The following is a 26589-nucleotide window of genomic DNA, read 5'->3' as shown; positions in this document are numbered from 1 at the left end:
TATAAAGATATACCGAAAAATCAAAATACCAGAATAACCATTTCCAAACTGAACTTTTACTTTTAGCTCTACGACTGAACTTATTAAATAAGAATATTCCTAATTTTACTAAACACTTCAAAAGTATCACTTATTTACGCTATCCTAAGGGAAAGAAAGAGTTTACAGGAAAATGATAGTAACTTTGTTTTGTCTGGAAAAACTTGGAATAGGTTTATACTGAAGTACGTTTATAGTCTTATACAGATAGCATGCATAAGTATCAAATGACAATATATGTGTAAATTTATTGTTGATGTTCCTACATATTATCAAATGTTAACTGATCTCCTCTATGCAGTTTTCTATGATGAATGACTCACACTAGTATTACATATTGAATGATGTTACCTATACTATACCGACTGATGTTTATACACAGTATATGCCAGATCGAAAATATTCCATGCTGACTGAAATTGCTACACAGTATTCCATACTGACTGATGCGTCTGGATAATATTCTATACTGACTGATATTGCTACATAGTTTTCCATAATGACTGATGTTCCTACATAGTATTCAATACTGACTCATGTTCCTATGTGGCGTTCTATACTGATTAATGGTCATACATAATAAGATATACTGACTGATGTTCTGACATACCATTCAGTATTGCATGCAGACTGATGTTCATGCATATTTTCCCATACTGACTGATGTTCCTACATAGTATTCTATACTGACTGATGGTCCTTCACAGTATTCCATACTGACTGATGGTCCTTCACAGTATTCCATACTGACTGGTGGTCCTTCACAGTATTCCATACTGACTGGTGGTCCTTCACAGTATTCCATACTGACTGATGGTCCTTCACAGTATTCCATACTGACTGATGGTCCTTATCAGTATTCCATGCTGACTGATGGTCCTTCACAGTATTCCATGCTGACTGATGTTCCTTCACAGTATTCCATACTGACTGATGGTCCTTCACAGTATTCCATACTGACTGATGGTCCTTCACAGTATTCCATACTGACTGATGGTCCTTCACAGTATTCCATACTGACTGGTGGTCCTTCACAGTATTCCATACTGACTGATGGTCCTTCACAGTATTCCATACTGACTGGTGGTCCTTCACAGTATTCCATACTGACTGGTGGTCCTTCACAGTATTCCATACTGACTGGTGGTCCTTCACAGTATTCCATACTGACTGGTGGTCCTTCACAGTATTCCATGCTGACTGATGGTCCTTCACAGTATTCCATGCTGACTGATGGTCCTTCACAGTATTCCATGCTGACTGATGGTCCTTCACAGTATTCCATGCTGACTGATGGTCCTTCACAGTATTCCATGCTGACTGATGGTCCTTCACAGTATTCCATGCTGACTGATGGTCCTTCACAGTATTCCATACTGACTGATGGTCCTTCACAGTATTCCATACTGACTGATGGTCCTTCACAGTATTCCATGCTGACTGATGGTCCTTCACAGTATTCCATACTGACTGATGGTCCTTCACAGTATTCCATACTGATGGTCCTTCACAGTATTCCATACTGACTGATGGTCCTTCACAGTATTCCATACTGACTGATGGTCCTTCACAGTATTCCATACTGACTGATGGTCATTCACAGTATTCCATACTGACTGATGGTCCTTCACAGTATTCCATACTGACTGATGGTCCTTCACAGTATTCCATACTGACTGATGGTCCTTCATATTATTCCATACTGACTGATGGTCCTTCATAGTATTCCATACTGACTGATGGTCCTACATTGTAGTGTTGGGAATCGGTCGAGTTATTAACATCGGTGATCGGATATAATCGGTTAGTGTCAAACGATCGATATTCAAGCATTAATCGGTTAATCTATCGTTACATACTCCTACAAAAAAAATGTTTTTTTCTTGAATAGGTCTATTTTCTCCATAACAGAGCTCACCTCCATTCGAACATCAGTCAAGGCAAAATAGAAAAATGCTCAAAAACCCGATCAATCGATTTCAAATGTATACCAATATTTAAGCGCAATTTCTAAATTAATAAAATAAAATGTGTGCATGTTCAAAAACATTTGTTCCATTGAATTTAACTTCCCATGTTTCAGTGTATTGAATGGATAATATCAATTAGAAAATTGAGTGGTAATTTTACATACATTTTTTTTCTATATCTATACTGAAAATGTATAATATTTGATTATTATAAATTAAAACTTAAGTAATTTCTTTTATCTAAAAATAATAAATGCTGATTTTTCACATCAGACATATTTTTTCAGAAGTAATCTTTCATACAAATTGATTTTGTGCCCACATATAGGATGACAAGTTGAAATTTGACCGTCTAGCATTGGATTGTTTTCATGTTTAGAAGTAGAAATATGATAACACTAAGATTTGTTACCGTTTTGCGGCGGCCATTTTGAAATCATCTACTTTCTGGCTATTTTGGAACAATATGACTGAATACAACCTCTGAGGAAAGGTATGGGATCGGCTCTACTGGGATGAATTTTACCCCGGTTTCCTTCCACAATAAGATCAATGGAGCACTTCTGTCTGGGCCAACAAACGAAATTAATTTCAGTTAATATACAGTAGCTTATTTTTCCAATTATTGTACAATATATAACGCTAATTTCAAACTTTCGTCAGAGGTTCGCGTGTACTCATCAATTAAAAAAAAACAATTTACTGTGAAAACAATATTTCTTTCTTTCAATATACGTTTTAAAGTAAAAGTTTTTATTAAGGCACAGAAAAATGAAAATAAAAATAGCGTCTCTTCACACCATCTACCGTTCGAAGATTCAGATTCTTTATTTTGTCGAGAGCCTTACAGCTCATAGGCGCATCAACAATACATGTACAAAGAATACAATTATTCACGTCTAATAAAACACACTCGCACACTTTTATACACATTCATACACTCTCACATACACCAGCATAAGTAAATAACTACGTAATCAGGAGAGTGATGGCTATGTGTAATAATACACAAAACTTAACACACAAAAGTGTTCAATGGTAGAATAAGCATTGTAAAAATTACACATAATTAAGTACAAACTAATAATAGAGAATAATTAACTGAATATGTAAGAATAAGCTAGAGTGTTGTACACTATAACTACTAAAGTATATAGAGGATATCTAACAGTGTCTTCAGTAATACCAAATATATTTCACGAGTGGGGCTAATATTTTATTTTTCACGAGTGCGCAGCACGAGTGAAAAATATCAAAATATTAGCCACACAGGTGAAATATATTTGGTATTACTGAAGACACTATTAGATATTCTGTGTATTACATTTTTTATCAACGAAAAACCTACCCCGTATGCTAACTAGGCCTACAGCGAAAGTTTGCATACGTTTACCAGGTGCTGACATATATGTCGGGCTTTCTGATTGGTCAATTATTTTGGTATTTTCTAATCATTAATTTGATTGGTCAAATCAGCAAAAGTGATATTCTTGTGAAAAATATGATAGACTCTATTCACTAGTGAAAAATATCACTTTTATAGAATGAATAATTTTTGATATTTCACTGGTAAAAATGTAATATTACTGGTTATCACGCTGCCTCTCAGCAAAATACAAAAAATTGGCAGTGTTGCATAGTTCTTTGACATTGTTTACACTCAAAAGTTTTATTAATTTAAACACACTTGGACTTTTGTAATAAATTTTTTAAATGTATTTCCCCTTAATTCCTTATAAAATGAACACCTCAAAATAAAATGAAATTCATCCATAATATCACCGTCGTTACATCTGCTACATACTCTATTTACTCTATTAATATTGCTATGACGTCCAGTTTCTTTATTAAGATTATGCGCAGATAATCTAAACTTTGTTAACATACGTTTATATTTTGTTTCAATGGGTTAAAAAGAATCGCTCCGATTCGAAACTTTGGTCAAAATGGTAAAGAAAACTACCGACTGTTGCAGTACAAATGAGGTAAGAATAAGTCTAGAATATATGTAAGAGTATTTCCAGAGTTCATTTTTCGTTCGCCAAGGTCATAATACCCACCACCATATACACAATCGACTTGACCTACATGTACATGTAAAAAAAAAAGTACCCGATTGTACATTGTACATCATGTGTGCAACCTGCTCTCGCATGTCATTTAACAGAACGTAGGGTTTATCAACAAATGATACAGGACAGGACTGCTTACTTAATAACTAGAAACGAGAAGATCACTCATGAAGACAATAGCAGTAATAGGGGCCGGGGCCAGTGGTCTCCCCGCCATCAAATGTTGTCTGGACGAAGGACTCGAACCGACCTGTTTTGAACGGACAGACGACATAGGTGAGTTTATAAGTCACATGAATCAACACATACATGGATAAATATATCGACACTCTAGAATTCAACAGTGTTGATGTATTTTGTTTTGCTAGAAATAAATACGTCAGATTTTGCCGAGCTTGTGACAAGACCACACCTACGCGGGTATATCATTGTGTTTTCAATGAAAATATCAGAAAAAAAATCTTCATGATGCTCCAGATTAATTGTAAAATGCGATATTTCCAATATTTTTATGATATCAGTAAATATAGACTGTGTCCCTATTTGGTGAGCATGACTTGGATCGCATAGTTTGTTATGCAATATCCCCTGTTAATATATTATAATTCAATGAAACATCCCCTGTTAACAGGAAGTATAGCGTGTTATGCAATGAGACATCCCCTGTTAACAGGAAGTATATCTTATCAAGCAATGAGGCATCCCCTGTTATCAGGAAGTATATCTTATTAAGCAATTAGACATCCCCTGTTAACAGGAAGTATATCTTATCAAGCAATGAGGCATCCCCTGTTATCAGGAAGTATATCTTAATAAGCAATTAGACATCCCCTGTTAACAGGAAGTATATCTTATCAAGCAATGAGGCATCCCCTGTTAACAGGAAGTATATCTTATTAAGCAATGAGGCATCCCCTGTTAACAGGAAGTATTGCTTGTTAATCAATGAGGCATCCCCTGTTAACAGGAAGTATTGCTTGTTAATCAATGAGACATCCCCTGTTAACAGTAAGTATTGCTTGTTAATCAATGAGACATCCCCTGTTAACAGGAAGTATTGCTTGTTAATCAATGAGACATCCCCTGTTAACAGTAAGTATTGCTTGTTAATCAATGAGACATCCCCTGTTAACAGTAAGTATTGCTTGTTAATCAATGAGACATCCCCTGTTAACAGGAAGTATTGCTTGTTAATCAATGAGACATCCCCTGTTAACAGGAAGTATTGCTTGTTAATCAATGAGATATCTTCTGTTAACAGGAAGTATTGCTTGTTATTCAATGAGACATCCAATAGCAAACAAGAAGCAAAATCAGCACGATTTTTTCTGTTTTATCATAACGATGTTTCGCCAATTACACAAGAGATAATAAAGGGTTTTGGCGTCCATCATTGAATGATCTATATTAAAACTTCCTCGTCTTCTTTTCCTCTTGAAAGATTGAATGTCAGCAAGCATCAAACATTAGGAGAAAAGCGAAAAAAAAAAGAAATAATGATAAAAAAAACTTCAAAGTTTAATTTAGATACAAATATTTGATATGATTTTTAAAAAGAATGTTCAATTACATCTGTGGTCCGGTATCCATGCAAAATGACTTCCTTAGTTACGGGTTCAAAATAGCATACAGACAACAATAAGAGTCTTAGAAATTGCGTTACCATGAGAGTTGCTGTAGGTTTTTGTTGCTAATGATTGCAACTAATATGAATCGAGATGTAGGCCCGATTTCTCCTGCAGATTTTATGATTTTAACAAACTAGGCCTGTGAAACAATTATGCTATAAGAGTTATCCCCTTTTTAAAAAAAATGATCCTTTTAACATATATATGGTATGGCTTTCATCTTGAAAAGGCTGTTCCGTCTTTGACGATAATAATTTGCTCATTCATCGTAGGAGCAAAATTCCTGGATATAGTCTTTAAAAATCGTTGTCAAATGTAAATATAAGCATTGAACTGTTTTCAGTTGGACGTTATGGGCTGATGAATGCCAACTGGACAAAGGCAAATTTAATGAAGCGCGCTAGCGCTTCATGTTGAATTTGCCTTTGTCCAGTTGGCATTCATCAGCCCATAACGTCCAACTGAAAACAGTTCAATGCTTAAATAACAAGAGTAACACCAAATACCCGATAATAACATAAAGTGTTATATTATCTTGTATAGAAATAAGGTTTCAATGCATGCCCCTTTAGAATGACCATGTGGCATTACCTCTAACCTAATTCACTACAAACTCAATCTTTAATTTTCTAACAGTTTGATTAATGAAAGTAACCAACAGTCTCCTACTCAATAAACATAACTTCATATCGATATAATTGTAGAGCCTGTCAAATTTCTACTCAATAAACATAACTTCATACCGATATGATTGTAGAGCCTGTCAAATTTCAAAGAAATCAGTAAAAGACAGCTGTAGGAGAAAATTGCTCCACAAATCTGGAACTAAATAAAGGCAAACGCTTTTTTTTCAAAAATAGTCGAATTGCAATCCCATTATATAATTTGAAATATAATGATTACATTCGATGACAATGACAAAATTATATTCTCATAAACATAGTAAGTGTAGAGGATTACATACATACAAAATTCTACAGGATTCAAGACTCAATATGACCGCATGTAGAGTATATTTTCCCGATCAGATTCAAAACTCAATATGACCGTCTGTAGAGTATATTTTCCCGATCAGTGTCAAAATTCAATATGCAAAACTAGAGACCACGTTGATCCATGGTGAATTTTTAGAGTAATGCTGTCTATAAAGCTAGATTTCACCATTTTATTTTCCTACCAGTCTAATTTGAACACGCACAGGTAGGGATCATGAAGACCTATATATGAAATTTGGAAAAGATCAATCATGAAGTTTCTGTGAAATAGCGGAAACAAACTTCAACAAAAAAGGTACAGAGTATTAAAATGATAAAACGATCTCGATAAGATGAAAAACTAACGATTGTAATTGCACGGTTTACTGACCACAGGTGGACTCTGGAACTACACGGACCAAGTCCGTCCTGACCAGGCATGCGTGATGAAGTCGACGGTGATCAACACGAGTAAGGAGATGATGTGCTACAGTGATTTCCCCATCCCGGAGGAGTACCCAATCTACATGCACAACACCTACGTCCAGAAGTACTTCCAGTTGTATGCGGAAAGGTTTGACCTGGAAAAATACATTAAGTTCAATAACGAGGTGAGTGGAAGACTGTTGTTTAACTCTCGCCATAGCAAACGTTATGAAAGCGGTCTGTGTAGTTTGTATCCGAGCACTTAGGGTATAATATATCCAAGTACTTGTAGTTGTACGTTTTTTGCGAGCTCTTCAAATTGCTGCCCTTGGTTATATGGTTGTTACAGCCGATCGGGAAATTAGGGCATAATTCGACACATTAATTCTCGATTTGGAGATATGAATGGAATATTGTGGTCAGAATACTGGATAACTCAAAATACCATATTTGACAAATGAATTTCTATATTCACGATCTACCATATAGGAAGTTAAGAGTCACCAAGTTTTGAAGGTTGTTTTCAATACACTGTTATTCTCGTATCGAAAACTCAATGAGTCGCAGACATGTATATAGAACAACGTTGAGTTTTCTTTTGATTTGATGCAGGTTATGCATTTAGGAAAACACGAAGAGTACGAAACTACAGGACAATGGACGCTCCAGGTCCGTGACCAGAAGTCGAATGAAGTCACTTCCTATGTTTTTGACGCCGTTATGGTTGCCACAGGACATCACGCCCAAAAGAAGATGCCAGATTTCCCCGGAATGGATACATTCAAAGGGAGCATAACACACACACATGACTTTAAATCATTGGAAGATTACAAGGACAAGAGAGTTGTAGCTGTAGGAGTGGGCAACTCGGGTGGTGACGTAGCCGTGGAGGTGTCAAGGATTACCGCCAAAGTAATTCTTGCGCACATAACAATACAGTCTGTTATATCAAACGTATTGTTTCCTTTATAGTTTCCAAAAATAATTTCCCTGGTAGTCTATTATTTTGTTTTAAGTTCTTGTTTATAACATACAAAAACCGACTGGACCAATTTTTGTAAGAGAAAGGGGGACATCTTTTCGGGTAATAACGCGATATAATTCGATAATAACTATTAATTTTCGAAAATGAGACAAATCATGGTCACAATGAAGAAATCTAAACATGATGATGATGATGGTGATGATGATGATGATGATGTATTTTCTGGTTTTCAGCTTTTCCTAAGTACGCGGCGGGGTACATGGGTATACAACCGCATTGCCAAGTCGGGAATACCCGTGGACATGCTGCTGACTCGCCAAGTTAATTGGATTAAAACACTTCTCCCGGAGTCTTTAATCAGTCATTTAGTAGAGAGACAATTAAATGCTAGGTTTGATCATGCAAAATACTCGCTGATGCCAAAGCATAAAGTTACTGCCCAACATCCAACCATCAACGATGACTTACCAAACAAGATCGCTAACGGTTCTGTCATCATCAAACCCAACATCAAATGCTTCTCGGAAACCGAGGTAGAGTTTGATAACGGGACGAAGGAGGAAGTTGATGCGGTCATTCTCGGGACGGGTTATATATTTGGTTTTCCATTCATCGATAAGTCTATATTTAACGTGAAGGATAATCAGGTTGACCTGTATAAGTATATTTTCCCTCCTGACCTTGAGAAGCCGACCTTGAGCGTGATAGGATGTTTCCAGCCGCTTGGTTCCGTGATGCCTTTGTCTGAGATGCAGGCCCGACTTGCCACTCGCGTGTTCAAGGTAGGTTATTTGTATTTAACAACGCCTACTCACGGAATTCGTCGCGAGCTGTTACAAACCACGGTTCGGTTTTGCAGAACAACAAACCTCGGTTCGGTTTTGCAGAACAACAAACCACGGTTCGGTTTTGCAGAACAACAAACCACGGTTCCGTTTTGCAGAACAACAAACCACGGTTCCGTTTTGCAGAACAACAAACCACGGTTCCGTTTTGCCGAACAACAAACCACGGTTCCGTTTTGCAGAACATCGCTCTGTTTATCGGGAAATGTTGCAATATGCATGTATATATAACTTATTTTGATTTTACATTTATTCAACTCGTTGAACAAGGGCACTCGTTTTTATCTTGTCATAACATTAGAAGGCAGAGTCGGTAGGTTGGTGGCCAGACCGTCCACTCATTCACGCGATATTAACATTGGACTCCGATGTTTATCTTGACCCGTATTTCTGTTGTTTGGTCACAATCTCATACATATATAACACAATGACAAGTACTGCCTGTTACGTTGTTTAGTCGGGTAAATACGGGACAGATATATTGGTGTATTGGATGGCATGAGTTAAACGTTATATACGACATATTACCCATATAGTGAACTTTGGTTTTAAATAGAATATCTCGATGTCGTGGTGACGAAGATGTCCTATATTACAACATGCTTGAAATCTTTAGCAATTTCTTTTAAAATGTCTGTAACCTCGCCACGTGGTACATGTGGTTATGAGTTGGTCGTTGGGCTGTGTGTTGGTCATTAACACCCGATACCACGTGATACCTGTGGTTATGAGTGGGTCGTCGGTCTGTGTGTTTGCTTTCACCACAAACGCTGTCACAAATAATACTTTCAGCTGTCCAAGCCAACGCGTCAGAAAAAGGGGACCTTTCGGCGAAGTTACGAACATTTTCAAACAAATTATTTAAGATTTCCAGCATGTTGCAATATATGACCGCAAGAAAGAAACGGTCGTCACAGCATGGCATCAATGTGTTTTGTACTCTCTTTAGTTTAGGAGTATATATATAGTAAACACATGCATGCGTCCGTGATTTCGGTAGTCATCCGTCAAGGTTAAAGGTGACCTCTTCTAATCGCCTTCGTCGTCGTAAACAATTTACATTTTCGACTTCCTTCTCCAAAACTGCTGAACCAGATTCAATGAAATTCGGCAGGAAGCTTCTATGGCTAAAGGTCAAGCAAAGTTGTGAATTATATGAAATTCACAATTTAAGTAAAGCATATTAAGACCATTCCATCTATGAAGAGTATTTGATTCTACCTTATTGGGGTCTTGAGAAGATTTTTGAAATTTCAGTCTATTTGACCCCTGGGGGTCAGTCAGGGTCAACATGTGCATACCATCAAATTTTTATCCTATGCTGATGATGTTAACCAAATTAGGATGAATTCCAATACAAATCCACCATATCTGAGAGTAGAGAAGATTTTTGAAGTTTTAGTCAATTTGACCCTATTTGGCCCAGTCCCTCAGGCCCCTGGGGGTGTTGGGACCTCATAATTCACAATTTTGCTTGACCTTTAGCCATAGAAGCTTTCTGCCTTTCATCGAATATGATTACGCGGTTTTGGTGAAGAAGTCGAAAATGTAAATTGTTTACGGACGCACGATGCACGTTGCACGTCGCACGACGACGGACAAAAGGTGATTAGAATAGGTCACTTGAGACTTAGGTGACCTAAAAATCTTCTTCTCAAGACCCTAATAAGGTAGAATCAAATACTCTGCATAGATGGAAGGGTCTTAAGGTGCTTTACCAAAATTGTGAATTTCACGACCCTGGGGAGGTGGTTAACTTCACTATAGTTTATATAGGGAAATCACATTTTTGACTATCATTTGTTGGATTTCTGTTGGAGTTCATTCTAACTTGGTTAACATTATTAGCACGAGATGAAAGTATGATGGTATTTACATATTGGCCCTGACTGGCCCCAGGGGCTGATGGGCGGGCCTACAAAATGGTCAAATTGACTGAAATTTCAAAAATCTTCATCTCAACACCCTAATAAGGTAGAATCAAATACTCTGCATAGATGGAAGAATCTTGGGTGCTTTACCAAAATTGTTAATTTCATGACCTTGGGGTCTCACGTTTGCCCCTGGGGAGGGGGTAAACTTTACTATAGTTTATATTGGGAAATCACATTTTTTACTATAATTTGTTTGATTTCTATTGGAATTCATTCCAACTTTGTTAACATTATCAGTGTGGGATGGCAGCTTAATGGTATGCACATGTTGGCCCAGACTGACCCCTTGGACTGATGGGTAGAGCCAAAAAGGGTCAATTAAAGTAACTGAAATATTTCGAAACTCAGGTGACCGTCAAGGCCCATGGGCCTCTTGTTAAATGTTTTACATCGTGTATCTTTCTATATTCTTCCACAGGGGGACGTCCAGCTGCCGGCCACAGCAGACCAATGGACAGACATCCGCAAGAAAAGGATAGCCGTCCGACACCGTTATGTGGAGTCAACACGCCATACGATACAAGTAGACTATCTCCCCTACATGGACGAACTAGCTGAACTGAATGGTTGTTGCCCAAATTTAGGTAAGATCAGTTTATATAACGATTACTACTGACCGTGTTGTGTTCCTTGTTATCATCTGACTTTATAAATAATCCAATTACTCAGCCGGAAAAGAAAAGCAGACGTTGATACCGATTTCATCCGATTTCCGACAAATTCCCTTTCAGCCAAAATGTTGCTGCATGACCCTCTGCTTGCCATGAAGTGTGTCTTTGGACCCTGTACACCGTATCAGTTCCGACTGGAGGGGCCAGGTAAATGGGGAGGAGCCCGACAAGCCATACTGACACAGTGGGACCGGACGTGGCACCCAATGAAAACCAGACCACTCGACATAAAACAGGACGGACCTCATGGCTTGTATTTTAAACTAGCAGTGGCTCTGGTGATTCTGTATATACTGAGTGTATTGTATCCTCTTCTGACCATGACCTGACCATCAGTTTGTAGGCCTATGTCACTGGTATCAGTCTGTGTTACCCAAGCGGTCATATTCAGAGCCTAAGATTTAATTTTCTTAAAGGCTCAAACTGATATATTTACATTCTGTGTTGCATTTGTCTATATGTCGTTAGTAAACCAAATTGTATTCATGAGACTGTATATTACAATTTACAGTGATTCGGTCAGTGTAGGAATACAGCTCCAAGTGTTGTAGGTTAAACAATGGCCGCCAGTTACTTTCGGCCTAGAGAGCTTTGGAATGCTAGCACTTATTTACAGAAGCCACAACGAAAAATAAAGCAACATCACAAGTTATGACAGTATCATTTTATAATTAGAAAAATGTAGTCAATACGAAATTACTATAAGTGCCATTATTGATCTATACGAAATATGATCAAATTGTCAATGTCGTCACACTCACAGGGGTTCGTTCGGAATTTTCAGAAATGCAAAATACGACAACAATAAAAGTAATGTATTTAATTTATAAAATCAATCTTGTAGAAATATCGGGAGTATCGACATGGTTTCCGGTTGTGTGTGTGTAGGCCTACTGGATTTTAGTTTTGTGGTTATTAACTGATTTCAAAGGCCTACCTTACAAAATCGTGCCCCTGTGAAGTTGAAAATCGTCTGCTAAGTTAGCCTAGCGACACTGAGTTGACCGGTTAGACTGGAATCTGTTTCGAACGAAATATCCTTGGAATCGTGTTCCCCTACTGTCAAGACGACTTTCATTTAGAATCTAAACGCTTGTATTCTTAAAATAACGTAAATCCAGTCGATAGAAACATAAGTGTTTCCGATGAATCGAGTCTGTCCTGGGCAATGCCCGTTCAAAGCCGCATCACTTCTAAATGTTCACTTTATATCATTGCGCAGAAAAAACGGTTTCGATTTTGAACAATCAGAAATTGTGCAATTGCGAACAATTTGACGATACCTACAAGCGTATATGAAATAAAAAATAAAGCCAAATTTGTACAAAAACGATCTTATGTGCTTGCTATTAATAACGTCATCAGGGACTATATTATTCCTTCTGGAAAATTCGGCTGTTCCGGTATTTGAACTTGATGACGTCAGTGATAGGGTAAGCGGCAAATTTAAACGCGTCATAACCTACAGTAAATAAAAAATCTTTATGAATGTAAATATAAGCATTGAACTGTTACCAAATGGTAGTATACAGTCGATATGAATACAATTTGGGTGACAGATAAATAGAATGTCGCCCGTTAGGGCGACATGAACTATTTATCTGTCACCCAAATTGTATTCATATCGACTGTATACTACCATTTGGTAACAGTTCAATGCTTAAATGATTGGATGCCATCTTCTTGTGGGCAATATTCGCGAAAGCCATCAACCTCAAAACTCATGTCCAGATCGTTTTAAGACATGTCTGTGTTGCTACTGTTCACACTGTCGTCTTTAATATTTGCCACCATTACAGTTACTCCGTTAAACCTGTGACATCATAACCTGAAGAGTTCCAAATCAGCGTGACTGACCGATACGCTGATTAGCAGTCGCACGACAGGTGCAAATCGCGTATTTGAAGTGCCGATATCTCGGCACTCGGCTAACCGATTTTGATGCGGTTTGCGACATTCTTATTTGGTGGTTACACAGAATAACATATTTGAATATCGTTTTTCGTTTCGGGTACACTTTAACATAGAAGCCAAGCAGCACGTATAAAACTGTAATTCCTCTACATTACTGTATATATATTCATCGTTTTCCTATCATTTCTGAATTCTCGTCCACTGAATAGCCGAATGGCCATAATAGCAAACGCTAAACCCGTCAATGAGATTAATAAAGCATATTCAAAAACGCTTTGTAGAAACATTAAAATTTTGTTGACATACCGGCGAGAAGGTAAGTTTTAAATTTCGTAATAACGCTCAAGTGGGGTCAAAGTTCGCACACTCATATGACTGGTTCTTAACTGGAATTGCTTGCTTGGGATTTCTTTTTCAGTTTCAGCGGTCAAGGTTATTGTTACTATGAAAAGAAAATATTTCCGCTCAATAGCACACCAATCTGTTCAATTTCAAGTGAACCCAAATTCCTCAACCCTTCACACACTGACTGCTTCCATATTAGAACTCATGTTTTGTTCTACTTTAATCAAGAGGTTATTTCAGTGCATACCTGAAAATCGTTTTATTTAAGATTAAGTGAAATAACACTAGTGGTTTCATTATTTGATGTGAGGTGTCAAAGTGATGAAATTTTCATTTAATTAGCAACAACAAGGCAAAAATATTACGAATATTTTAATTTCCTCTCTGTACAATAAACAGAGCACTTATGTGTATAAATATTCTTTACTTACAAATATTGTATGGTTCAATAACTTATACATAATATACAATTGTTCCCTGTATGAGTAAAATTCTAAAATATTTTTTCTCAAAACTGGAATGTAAATACTGAATTACATGTAATATAGTGAGATACTACCACACAGTAATCATAGTGTATACCTTATTGTAGTAACATTACCTATATTGTAAACCAGCATGTTATTGGTTGTCCGAGCTGTAGGTAACAACAACAGCAAAGTCAGAGCTATCAGCTGGTAACATCACAGTATAATACTAGATACAATCAGATTCCAACATTATCAAATCTGTTATAAAAACCCTGTGAAAATCAACATTAAATGTTTTATCATCATTGTTTTGTTTTACAATACATTTACTGTCCAAAACACTAATTCATTGATCCTATGGATCAAAGATTCCAATTCAATACAGGTCAATAAATTAACACATTTATGGAATTTTATTTCACAAAAATAGGTTACAAGTTTTCTAATTTCAAAAACCCTGTGATTATAATAATTTTGAAAGCTCACTTTACAATATAACACTGTAAAGAATCTAAACCATTGTAAATTAACTTCATTTTAAAACAGTCAAAAAATCATTTAACCTCCAAAAATCTTTGTTTCTGTAATATAATAAGTGGAATAACCATTTCTTCCCTGCATATAATATCTTAAATGATAAATATTTTCTAATTCATCAATGAAATATGACAATAATAAATGAGTTTCCATTTCAATGTTTCGACAATAAATAAGATACGTGAGTAAAAGATATGGACGGCCGTGTAAATTGTCAAATTTTGTAAAATCACATTCATGATATCACAGTTATGATTGGTTATCTTTGCACTAAATGTTTCACATAACTAAATAAATAATCCTTCAACTTAACATACAGGGAAACAAAAAGCTAATTTTGATCTATTTGGAATCTACAATATCACAGATATGCGAGGCTGGCACGTTACAACAAACTATACAACGTTAAAAAACATTTCACTGCTCAGAGTTAGGACCTCAAAGATAATTAAAAAATACCTTGAAAATTCGCTGTTTGAAGTGAAATATAGTACAGAAAGTATTTTACTTTTTATTTATCACTAAGTAAAAATGTTTTTCCCCACTAACTTCAGCTCAATCAACATTGAAACCCTCAAATATAGTATAATATCAAAAACACATCAAACACCCTGTTTCCAGACCCTATGTTATTCAAAATACAAACAATCTTCTCCAAAAAATATCCTTATACCAGAAAATAGTTTTCATAACTTTGGTTTTCACATACGGTATATAAAATTTAAAAACACCACACTCAGAATAAAATGAGTTGGCTTTATGTTATTTATCACTTTCATTTTTTTTTTAAAAACTAATAAAAAAAACCTTCCAAAATGAGAGAGAAAATAAATGTAAAATATGCAATGCATCGGCCACATGACTAATATTCTCTATGTATATATTGCTATCATTCTTATCTATATGAATTGCTGGTCTCAACATGATTTTGAAATTTAATGGTAATTGAAGGATGATAATCCTTGATGCAGTTTAAAATGTTGCTAATTTTTTTCTAATAATTCAGCACCAGAATACTTTGGGAGCATCTTCAAATCCTTCTTTTTCATAGAATCTCTTCGACTATGCTGTTAAAACTGCAATGTAAACAGACAAAATAATTGATAAAATGGACATTTCAAAGTACATTTTACATCACAGACATCATAATGCTACATTTTGAAACATCAAATACACTTTAATCTAGCTATTTCAGTAAAATGTAATATATCAACCAGGTGATTTATTAATGTAACCAATTATCATCCATAATACTTTGATTTATGGGACTGGCTAAATTCTTCATCTTGCTTACTCTTGAATTCAAAAAAGAAAACATTTTACTTATCTTTAATTTACATTTGTATTTCATTTTTACTTATTTCTGACTTTTACCTCTTATTATTGTTGTTTACAGTTTTACAGAAGACCTACATAATACATGTTAATTATTAATAGAATCTTACATTCTCTCTCGGCAATTGATGGGCTAATTGAGCGTTCTTCTGACCGTGACCTTGACCTTGGTCGCTGAGATAAGTAGCTTCGTCTTGAAAAGTTCGGACTGGGTGAACGATCCTACAAAATGAAGCAATTTAATGATTTCATTTGCAATTTCTTCAAATGTACTGAATTGATTTGCCAACCGACTGTAACTTAACTTTGTTGAAAGGAATGATTAATTTTATGGCTACACTCATGAACCTTACCTTGCGGAATGATGTGTCCAGTATAGACTGACCAGGCGAACTTGACCGTGCTCGAGTGTGCTGACGGTATGGCTTAAACCCAGACTCTCCAGTGCTGACTAATACCTATACAGACAATAATGATAGTACCCAACATAAATAGGCGTCTTAACTTATTTGTGACTAATACCTACATACAGAGACACAATCTGTAGTACCCAACATAAACAGGAATCTAGATTTATTTGTGACTAATACCTATATACAGACAATAATGATAGTACCCAACATAAATAGGCGTCTAACTTATTATTATTATCCAACATAAATAGGCGTCTAAGTTATTTTTGACTAATACTTATATACAGACAATACTCAATCTGTAGTATATACAACATAAATAGGCATCTGAACTTATATCTCATTTTTGATAATGAATATGAGAAACTATATATATATCAATCGATTATTAAACCTCAAACTAAGAAAGATAGATACATGAGATTAAATAAAGAAAAATCTATATATCACATCCATATACATGCAGCTGCACTAACAATTACATGTATCGATGGCTGGGTGTTGATTTAAGGAGATTATTAAGTTATAGATAAGTCTGCTGAAAAGAGTTTTCCTGGAAATTACTAGAAAATGTCTGTAAGACATAATAAATGCCTCGACTGCTGCCACTTTAGTCTTGACACCTCGAAACCTTAGCAGTTCCTGACATTAGGTAGTTACATTGGATCTGATCGGGACGGGAGGGACGGGACGGGACGGGACGGGACGGGACGGGACGGACCCCCTATTTCATGGCAGGGGCATAAAAAGTAAACAGATACATACTTCTTGGAGTGTGTTGAGTTTCTTGCGAAGACTTTCTATTGTTCCTTCTGACTGTAGACGTGCAGTCTCCATGTTGTCAGCATGTCGCTGCATCTGATCCTGAAGCTGGAGCTGTACCAACACACATCAGAGACATTCAATGATTGGAAATAATAGTTCTGATACAACAACACATCAGAGACATCCAATGATTGGAAATAATAGAATCTAACATGGGTCTGTTCTGTGGACAGGGATATCTCAACCCGAGTGTTTTCTCATATATTTGCAAGCAAATGTAAGTTTTTAGGAAAGTTTTTCATCGCTCCACCTGCTATACTCACTCTGAGAAAATCCTGTTCCTGTGTCAACCTCTCACTAAAATGCTATACTCACTCTGAGGAAATCCTGTTCCTGTGTCAACCTCTCACTACAATGCTATACTCACTCTGAGGAAATCCTGTTCCTGTGTCAACCTCTCACTAAAATGCTATACTCACTCTGAGGAAATCCTGTTCCTGTGTCAACCTCTCACTACAATGCTATACTCACTCTGAGGAAATCCTGTTCCTGTGTCAACCTCTCACTACAATGCTATACTCACTCTGAGGAAATCCTGTTCCTGTGTCAACCTCTCACTACAATGCTATACTCACTCTGAGGAAATCCTGTTCCTGTGTCAACTTCTCTCTACAATGCTATACTCACTCTGAGGAAATCCTGTTCCTGTGTTAACCTCTCACTACAATGCTATACTCACTCTGAGGAAATCCTGTTCCTGTGTCAACTTCTCACTACAATGCTATACTCACTCTGAGGAAATCCTGTTCCTGTGTTAACCTCTCACTACAATGCTATACTCACTCTGAGGAAATCCTGTTCCTGTGTCAACTTCTCTCTTAAGTCCTCCTTTCTATTGTCATCCTGTATGGCATCAATAACATTTTCTTTGTTCTCCAGCATCAGCTGAAAATAAAACCACCAATATCAAACTCTGATCTTGAAAATAAAACAGCTGATATCTGCAAAGTCTGACCTCGAAAATAAAACCGCTGATATCAAAGTCTGACCTCGAAAATAAAACCATTGAACCTCAACAGCAGTCCAGCTGTCACCTTTAACAAACATTGCCAATATACATTTTGGTTAATTTATAAATGTTTTCATTTTGGTATTTTATTCTTGCTTAAGTATACAATGAAATGATGTATGTTTTTTATGCAAATACAATGTATGAACTCATAAATGTAAGATTAAAAGTATTTCCATGCTATATATCTTCAGTTCTAAAAATATGCACTGATTGATAATTTAATAACATTTACTGAATCCAAAGTTTCATAAGTTGCTGGAAGAAAGATGTTGTTTTTTTTTAAGTTGAAATATTGGAAATACAAAGTTACTTGTTGTTTTTCCACTGTGTGACAGTAGTTGTGCATTATACCCTTCACAATTCAATGTTTAATCCTTTGTTTGAAGTTAGAAATTAGTTACAGAGAATACATGGAAATACACAGATATATGAGATAATGAACATTGTAAGTTAGACAGACATGCACATGCAGATTTAGATAGTAATTTCCTCAGCCCAGGGACATCAGTGTTAATGTATACCATGCCGTGTTAGTAAATATAAACTAAACTATATTGCCTGTGAATGCCAGTCACCAAGGTATGATTGTCAATAAGATGATTGCATAATTTATAATTTCATCTATAAATGAAAGAATTATGAAAATGGTCAATGAAATATAAGTGGTTTACAAAAATGTATGAAAATTTAAGACCTGATAAATAATTCAATAAAACAAGGATTTTTTTTTTCTGAATTCATGCACACGACCTTGTAAGTATCCATGTAGTCTTTTTAAACAAGAAAACTCTAACTACATGTAGTTATAATACAATATATCAATCCAGACATTTCTAGGCTTTTTTAAACACTTTCCATTTGTAATACCTTTTATATTAAGGGAAAACAGAGGAAGAAAGCCACCATGATTATACTTGGAATGGGGTAGGGGCACAAAAGAAACTATGTTGGTTTGATATTACATGTATCATGTTTCCTGATTCTATTAATAATGATAAATATCAGTATTGAACTGCAGTTGATTACAATTTGTAGTTACCTTAACCAGAATTCTAACCAGAAACTTACAAAATAAATATGGAAATGCACTTAGGAGTCCATGGAATGTCAGATATTTCCCGTTGGTGGTCACATTGACCATGAATGCCAACAGAATAATTTAAGTAGAACATTTAACCCCCGTAACTAATTATCTACATTGTAAAATACATCCTTGGTAAATACAATGCCATGTATATACATTATAACAATCATGGAAACACAATGAAAAACAAGGAAAACTTCATCTATGACCAATAGAATGTTAAATGGGCTTGTTCCGTGGACAGGAATTATCTCAACCCTTGCGTAAGAGTTCGGCTGGCCAGCAAGGCTTACCATAAAAATAACAAATCTTAATTATCAGGTACACTTGGCTAAAATTAGCACACAATACTGAGAAATGGAATGTTAATGTTGAATGTATGTAAATGATGTTGTATATAGAAATATTAAGTCATATAATTATATAGTAATTCAGTAATAGAGAAAATATACATAATTCAGACATTTAATAGATGTCCAGTCATACATGAAGTTCTCCATTAACCATAAAATACAACTACATAAATATGTATGGCTATATACCATACAGGCTGATCTATGTGCTAATTATAAGCAGTGCTAACTACAGAAAATATACATGTGTCTATATATGAGGTGGCTAAATAAGCTCTAGGTGTGGCTAACAGAGACAGATCTAAACCTCAGATGGTTTGGGAAGGTTCTCCTGGAGGGAATCGAGGTGACGTTCTAATTTTTCACTCTGATCATGGTCCACTACATGTTTCTCATCTGCAGAAGACTTCCCATTCTGACAAGAGTTTTCAGGACCTTGCTAAAAGGTCAATGAAGGCAAAGAAAAATGTGAAGATGAAGAAAAAGAAACAGAAAAATTGCTGCTACATAAATGTTATATAATTCTGTGTACATAAATAATGATAATGCAAAATCAATGTGCTTTCAGAGAATAAATATACTGCTAAAGATTGTAATTAACACTCAATATGTACATCATCTCAACAGTTAAAACACCAACACTTGTATATACTGAACACAGAATCATACCTGATGCAACATTATTATTTGCCATAGGTAATATATTATATTACCTGTGGCAACAGTTAAGTAAAATATATAAAGGGGAGTTTACTGTATAGTACATTAATATTGTATGGTTAAATCATTACCATGATTATGACAGATATGACCTGCATTTTTTCTAATCAATAAGATCTAATTAAGATGGAGCGGCTTTATTTTAAGTTCAATATGTAGTTCAGTCAACAAGTGTTTGTATTATAACTGTAAAACCTGAATATTCTGACATCCTGTATAATCCATTAAAATGCTGTGATCCCATTTCTGAAGAAAACAAGATCTGTATAACCCGTCACAATGCAGAACAAAACAAATGGGTTGGGATTAGACTGTGGACGTCAGAACACTCGGATGTCAGTTCGGACAGGTTTTGCTTTTGAAAACCCTTCAGCAGAATTGATGTGAAAGTTACTAGATGCTATGAATACAGGATATAAACCTTGTACACAGAGAGCTACCAGGAAATGATTAACATAACATTATATTGTCAACTATACAATAGATAACATCTACAGTACTGTACATTAATTACGACTGTACCTATACCAGTAAATTATTAACATAACATGATATTGTCAACTATCCAACAGATTACATCTACAGTACTGTACATTAATGAGGACTGTACCTATACCCGTAAATTATTAACATAACATTATATTGTCAACTATCCAATAGATTACATCTACAGTACTGTACATTAATGACAACTGTACCTATACCAGTAAATTATTAACATAACATTATATTGTCAACTATCCAATAGATTACATCTACAGTACTGTACATTAATGACGACTGTACCTATACCAGTAAATTATTAACATAACATTATATTGTCAACTATCCAATAGATAACATCTACAGTACTGTACATTAATCACGACTGTACCTATACCAGTAAATTATTAACATAACATTATATTGTCAACTATCCAATAGATTACATCTACAGTACTGTACATTAATGACAACTGTACCTATACCAGTAAATTATTAACATAACATTATATTGTCAACTATCCAATAGATTACATCTACAGTACTGTACATTAATCACGACTGTACCTATACCAGTAAATTATTAACATAACATTATATTGTCAACTGTCCAATAGGTTACATCTACAGTACTGTACATTAATGACAACTGTACCTATACCAGTAAATTATTAACATAACATTATATTGTCAACTATCCAATAGATTACATCTACAGTACTGTACATTAATGAGGACTGTAGCTATACCAGTAAATTATTAACATAACATTATATTGTCAACTATCCAACAGATTACATCTACAGTACTGTACATTAATGAGGACTGTAGCTATAACTCATTCATGTGTGACAAAAAACCTAACATATCCTCTGTATCATACCGTGTGTTTATGATGAATAATTTAGTAAAAATAATATCCATGTAACTTAATAATACATGTCTTGACCACCTACAGATGTTTGATACCCATCAAAAATGTTTACAACTACAACTATGAACTAATAATATGGTACAGTGAAAAATATATAAATCTTACAAACACCTAGGTTGAGGATTCTAGTCAGCTAGAACTTGAACAATAGCTTTACCACAATTATCTTAAAGTAGAACAAACTAAAATAGTTTGTACTTTACAAGTATGAAATTGAAAAAATATTTTTCTTACTATAAAATTATCATGAATTTCTTAATGAAATGTATAGTTTTTAAAAGAATATTAATTTATATTCCTGTATAATATTGTTAATTAGAAGAAATAATCTTAAGACAATACCTGTATATATCTTAGAAAAATACTTTTAGATAAACTTATTTACAGTTAATTAATGAAAAAGAACGAGGATTAGTAAAGGTGTATACATTATATACTGTTCTAGAGTGACACCTATACCACAGGGAAGTAAACAGAGCAGGGCTAATACTGATGATCCATATAAAGGAAGGCTTCTTGATTTCTTGATTCAAAGTTCACTAACATTTTTTGTTGTTTTTTTGTTGTTGTTTTTCTCCTGTGGATAATATCATCAAAATTTCTAAATAGACAAGAGCTGTTGTAGAACAGCATAGCTCGTCTCGCAGTACGTCAACGAATAATTAGAATCTATAAATTGGTACTGTTCGTTGATGCTTGATGTTTGCATCCAAGGAACAAATATTTGTTTTCGATGTGACAAGTTTACTGATGTGTAAACTTTAAAGTTTTTGTTCACATAAAAATTCAAAGTCCAGAATATGTCAAAAAGCAGTTTTTTTCCCCAGATATCTTTCAGCACAACTCTGGCATGTGATAGTCTAACCCTACAGGGACACTAACGTCAAATATCAGTACCGTGCGTAGCACAATTCTAAAGTGATGTGTTAATGCCTTTCAACACTTACACCAAAAACTAAAGCAGGTTTTTTCCCCAAAAATATCTTTAAGTTAGACTCTAGGAGGGATAGCATAACCAAGCAGGGTCCCTAATACCAAATATCAGTATGCCTTTCAACACTTGCAAAAACATTTTAATATTAGAAAACCAGCGCCAACACCGGGGTGACAACACTAGCTATACCTCTTCTTCGAAGAGATTTGAGAAGATTTTTGTTTCAATCTAAAATCCATTTTAAAGTTGTTGGATATAAGCTAGGAGTGATTGTTTTGATTTTTTATTAAACTAGGAGTATGTTTTCTTATTTTAGATTGAGCTAGGAGTATTTTTTTAGCATTTTAACAAATGAAACCATTTAAAGATTGTTTATAAATATTCTATATTTTGTCTTTTATTTAGAATACATGCTGAGAGTGGCCTGATTTTCCATGCTTTAACAATTACAACATGCTAGGGTGGAAGTGCTTTAACTGCAGGACTCAATGTTAAAATGGTAAGGTTTGTTTCATGTTGTAACCAGAACCCATGCTGAGAGTGGCGTAATATTTTGTGTTTTCACTTTTATGAACCCATGTTAAGTGTGGTGCCAGAGACAGGGAGAGGTGTTATTTCCTGGGTAAATCTGGTGTAGAATTATATATATAAACCTTCCAATACTTACACTCTCTTCCTCACAGTTAAAATCAAGTTCTCGCAGTTTCTCCTCTATCATGTTCTCAGTTTCTAGGATTTCATTTTGGGTTAGTAGCTGTAATGAGATATTGTCTACAAACTTAAGTTCACCTTCAATAATGTTAAAAGTATTGACAGTTAACAATATTGAACCCAGTGAGATCCCTGTGTACTTAGTTCAGGTAAGAAACCTAGACCATTTGCAGTTTGCAGATTATATAAACATTCTCAAAGTTAGCCTAACAGCATCGTGGAAAGCCCACAAGACTTTGAGTCAAATGACAAGTTCACAGTCTCATGGGTTTCTGACGATGGCTCTTAAAATTATGGTAAAGGAATTGGGTACTTTAGTAAGTATAGGTAGGAGTCAATACAATGTACGGGTTCTTATCAGGTGAAATACTGTATAAGATACAGGTGTACATGTGTATCACTACAGACACCAAAGCCACAACAGAGACCCAGGCACCATACAAGTTAATGTGAGGTTAAATCTTTAATCTTACTACAGTGTGACACACATAAGAAATGATGAAATAATGCTAATGATTAATTAGAGAATGGACAATGAATTGATGATAACAAATATTGATGACATGTGATGCAAAAGAAAGCTGAAGTAATTTGCAGGATAACACATCAATAACCATGAGGTATTTATAGGTCAGGCCGCAAAGCATGTGAAGATCGATGATCTGTGTGAACTTCTAATGTGACACCAATGTTTATTTCCAGTGTGATCTTTAGATGACCCATCCCCAAATTTTTTTTTAAATGATAGTACATGTTGAGCTGTGACCACTTGATTACCCTGACCATTGCTTGATCTGCAGAAAGGCCTAGCTATTCCATCAGGATGTCTAACTCTGTAGTAAGTGGTCTAGATATTGAGATAACTTTGACCTATAACATACATGACTTACTTCAAGTCTCAAGTTATGTTTACACATATACAGACATAATACACTAAGGTGACCTTTACCTTTAACCTTGGGTTGTTGTCCTTTGACCTCAATATGACCTATGATCAGTACATTGTACATTCCAACTATGTTTGATCTATTATAAGATACCATATTAATTATTGACCCATGAACTATAACCCACATTTGCCTGTGTACTCTAGCAATATGTTGATCGACCTATTAACTTTGCCGCCATTTTGACCTGTAAACTTGGCCCCATGTTGATTTGTTGCCTCTATGTTTGACCCTTAATTGACCTATGACCTCTACATTTGACCCTATGCTGACCTGCTTCCTCATCTCCTTGTTGTCCTTGCGGATTCTAGCAATCTCACTGTCTAGTCTGTTTGCCTTGTTGAACTGGACCTCAGCGATGTTCTGGAGTTCTGACACCTGTGACTCTGTTCTCTTCTGCATATGTTTCATCTCCTGTGAGGGTCAATATTGGTTTAGCTATGGTAAAAGCCACACAACACCACAAACGATAATTATACTCTATGAAAACATCAGATGAATTCTAACATAGAAATTACACCATTCACAACAAAGTTAAATGTATCATCAAATTATTTCCTCCACTACAAAAACTCCAATCATTCACTTCAAAAGTGTTAAAAAAAATCCTAAAGAAATATCTTCAAATATTTTTCATTTGAGAATGTCATTAGAAATTCTTTCAAATAGATTTTTGTTGTTAATTTTTTTTATATATATATGAGGTAATATTACATGCTCACTAGTACCTGCATGTAAATCTGATCTATTTGTTAGTTTTAAGGAAGTAGATTAAATACTGCAAGTGTAGATCTATAGGTAAGAAGTGATAGATATATAATATAGGAAAAACTTCTTTTTCTTCTTCAATATTTCAGCTGATTTTCTTTAAAAAGTAAACTACACTGGATCACATTTAACTTTAACATCTTACAACACAGGCAGTGCATTAGAATCCTACAGAGTGAGAAAGGTCAGTGATGATTGGTAATATACAGGTGTGAGATGTGTTAAGTACAGGACACAAGGTCACAATATCACAGTATTACGGGGTATGTCTCCATGTTTCCATCACCATTGGTGACACAAATAATAACAAAAGTAAAGGCTCATACAACTCGTACACTATTATAATGTCAAACTTTATCTCATGTTTATCACATTTACTAAAATTAATGTATATAATTCTGTAATGTAATTTCAGCTTTTATTTTTTTAACAATAAAAGCATATTTAGAGATAGAACATAGATGACCTGTTACAGTTTAAATATGTATCACAGATACTCTGTTAGGTTGTATATAGATTAAAGTCATGTCAAACCATAAGCACATTTGTTGTTATAAAAGCCACTGTCTTTCACTAGCAGACTGTCTATAGGTTTCTGACATGCAAAAGTGTCTGGTCCAAGCATCTCTATAGTGTGGAAAACTACACCAAAAATACCCAGTAAATATCACGAACCCATTCAGAAAACATCAAGATTGGTCAATTAACAAATTTATAAACAATATCTTCTTTATTGATATAAGATTTTAATTGATACCACATTAAACAGAACACACCCTCATCGAACAGAACACTGTAGTTCAAATACCAGCAGATATTCAGCCCTTGTGCCAGATTTCAAAATTCCCAACCTGATTTCTTTTAAATTCAAAAAAAGTTTTCATTGACTTAATATTGTATCTATAAGTCTAGTTTTGAGAAACTTGGACCTGATATCATGCATGTACATGCTGACTCTACTCTAGTCTCCTGAAGTTACCTGTTTTGCTAATTCTAACTGAACCTGCATATCATGCAGAGCATTTTCCATCTGAAGACGTTCTCTCGTTGTCTTTGTTTGATCCTAAAGGTGCAACACATGAGGTAGGTTAAGGTATACATAGGAGGTTCAAACACAAACACCAAAGAGTTAATACAAGGGAGATAATCATCATAGAAAAATTACATAGGGAGATGATTAAGTGGAGAATTTGGGAGAAAGAAGATACTTTAATATCAAGATCCAGCACATTATTTCAGTAAATCAATATAGTCCAAAAA

The 26589-nt window shown here is 35.1% G+C and overlaps 2 protein-coding genes across 13 annotated transcripts in view; one reads left to right on the top strand and one right to left on the bottom strand.

The window, feature by feature from the left end:
• Nucleotides 1–4248: 4248 nt before the first annotated feature.
• LOC117341138 (dimethylaniline monooxygenase [N-oxide-forming] 5-like) lies at nt 4249–12196 on the top strand. Its single transcript, XM_033902986.1, has 6 exons — nt 4249–4357; nt 7080–7294; nt 7722–8021; nt 8328–8876; nt 11292–11457; nt 11605–12196. Exons 1-6 carry the CDS (start codon nt 4249–4251, stop codon nt 11871–11873), a joined length of 1608 nt encoding a protein of 535 aa, XP_033758877.1. The 3' UTR covers nt 11874–12196.
• Nucleotides 12197–14160: 1964 nt separating this feature from the next.
• Nucleotides 14161–26589, bottom strand: part of LOC117319586 (centriolin-like) — a 105533-nt gene continuing 93104 nt past the window's right edge. For 7 of the 12 annotated variants that reach the window (XM_033874372.1, XM_033874405.1, XM_033874412.1 and 4 more), the window contains 9 exons: nt 26309–26392; nt 24835–24975; nt 23571–23657; nt 20140–20271; nt 18167–18268; nt 17324–17434; nt 16499–16603; nt 16256–16367; nt 14161–15886 (listed from right to left, as the gene is read on the bottom strand). In XM_033874372.1, the coding sequence (XP_033730263.1) occupies nt 15873–15886; nt 16256–16367; nt 16499–16603; nt 17324–17434; nt 18167–18268; nt 20140–20271; nt 23571–23657; nt 24835–24975; nt 26309–26392 (888 nt within the window). In that variant the 3' untranslated portion in view covers nt 14161–15872. The remainder of the gene's footprint in view (nt 15887–16255; nt 16368–16498; nt 16604–17323; nt 17435–18166; nt 18269–20139; nt 20272–23570; nt 23658–24834; nt 24976–26308; nt 26393–26589) is intronic. The other 5 variants (XM_033874399.1, XM_033874420.1, XM_033874393.1 and 2 more) reach the window with 5 other exon arrangements.

The sequence above is a fragment of the Pecten maximus genome, chromosome 2 (genome assembly GCF_902652985.1).
Source record: "Pecten maximus chromosome 2, xPecMax1.1, whole genome shotgun sequence".
Taxonomy (NCBI): Eukaryota; Metazoa; Mollusca; class Bivalvia; order Pectinida; family Pectinidae; genus Pecten; species Pecten maximus.
This window is presented reverse-complemented; position numbering and strand designations above follow the sequence as displayed.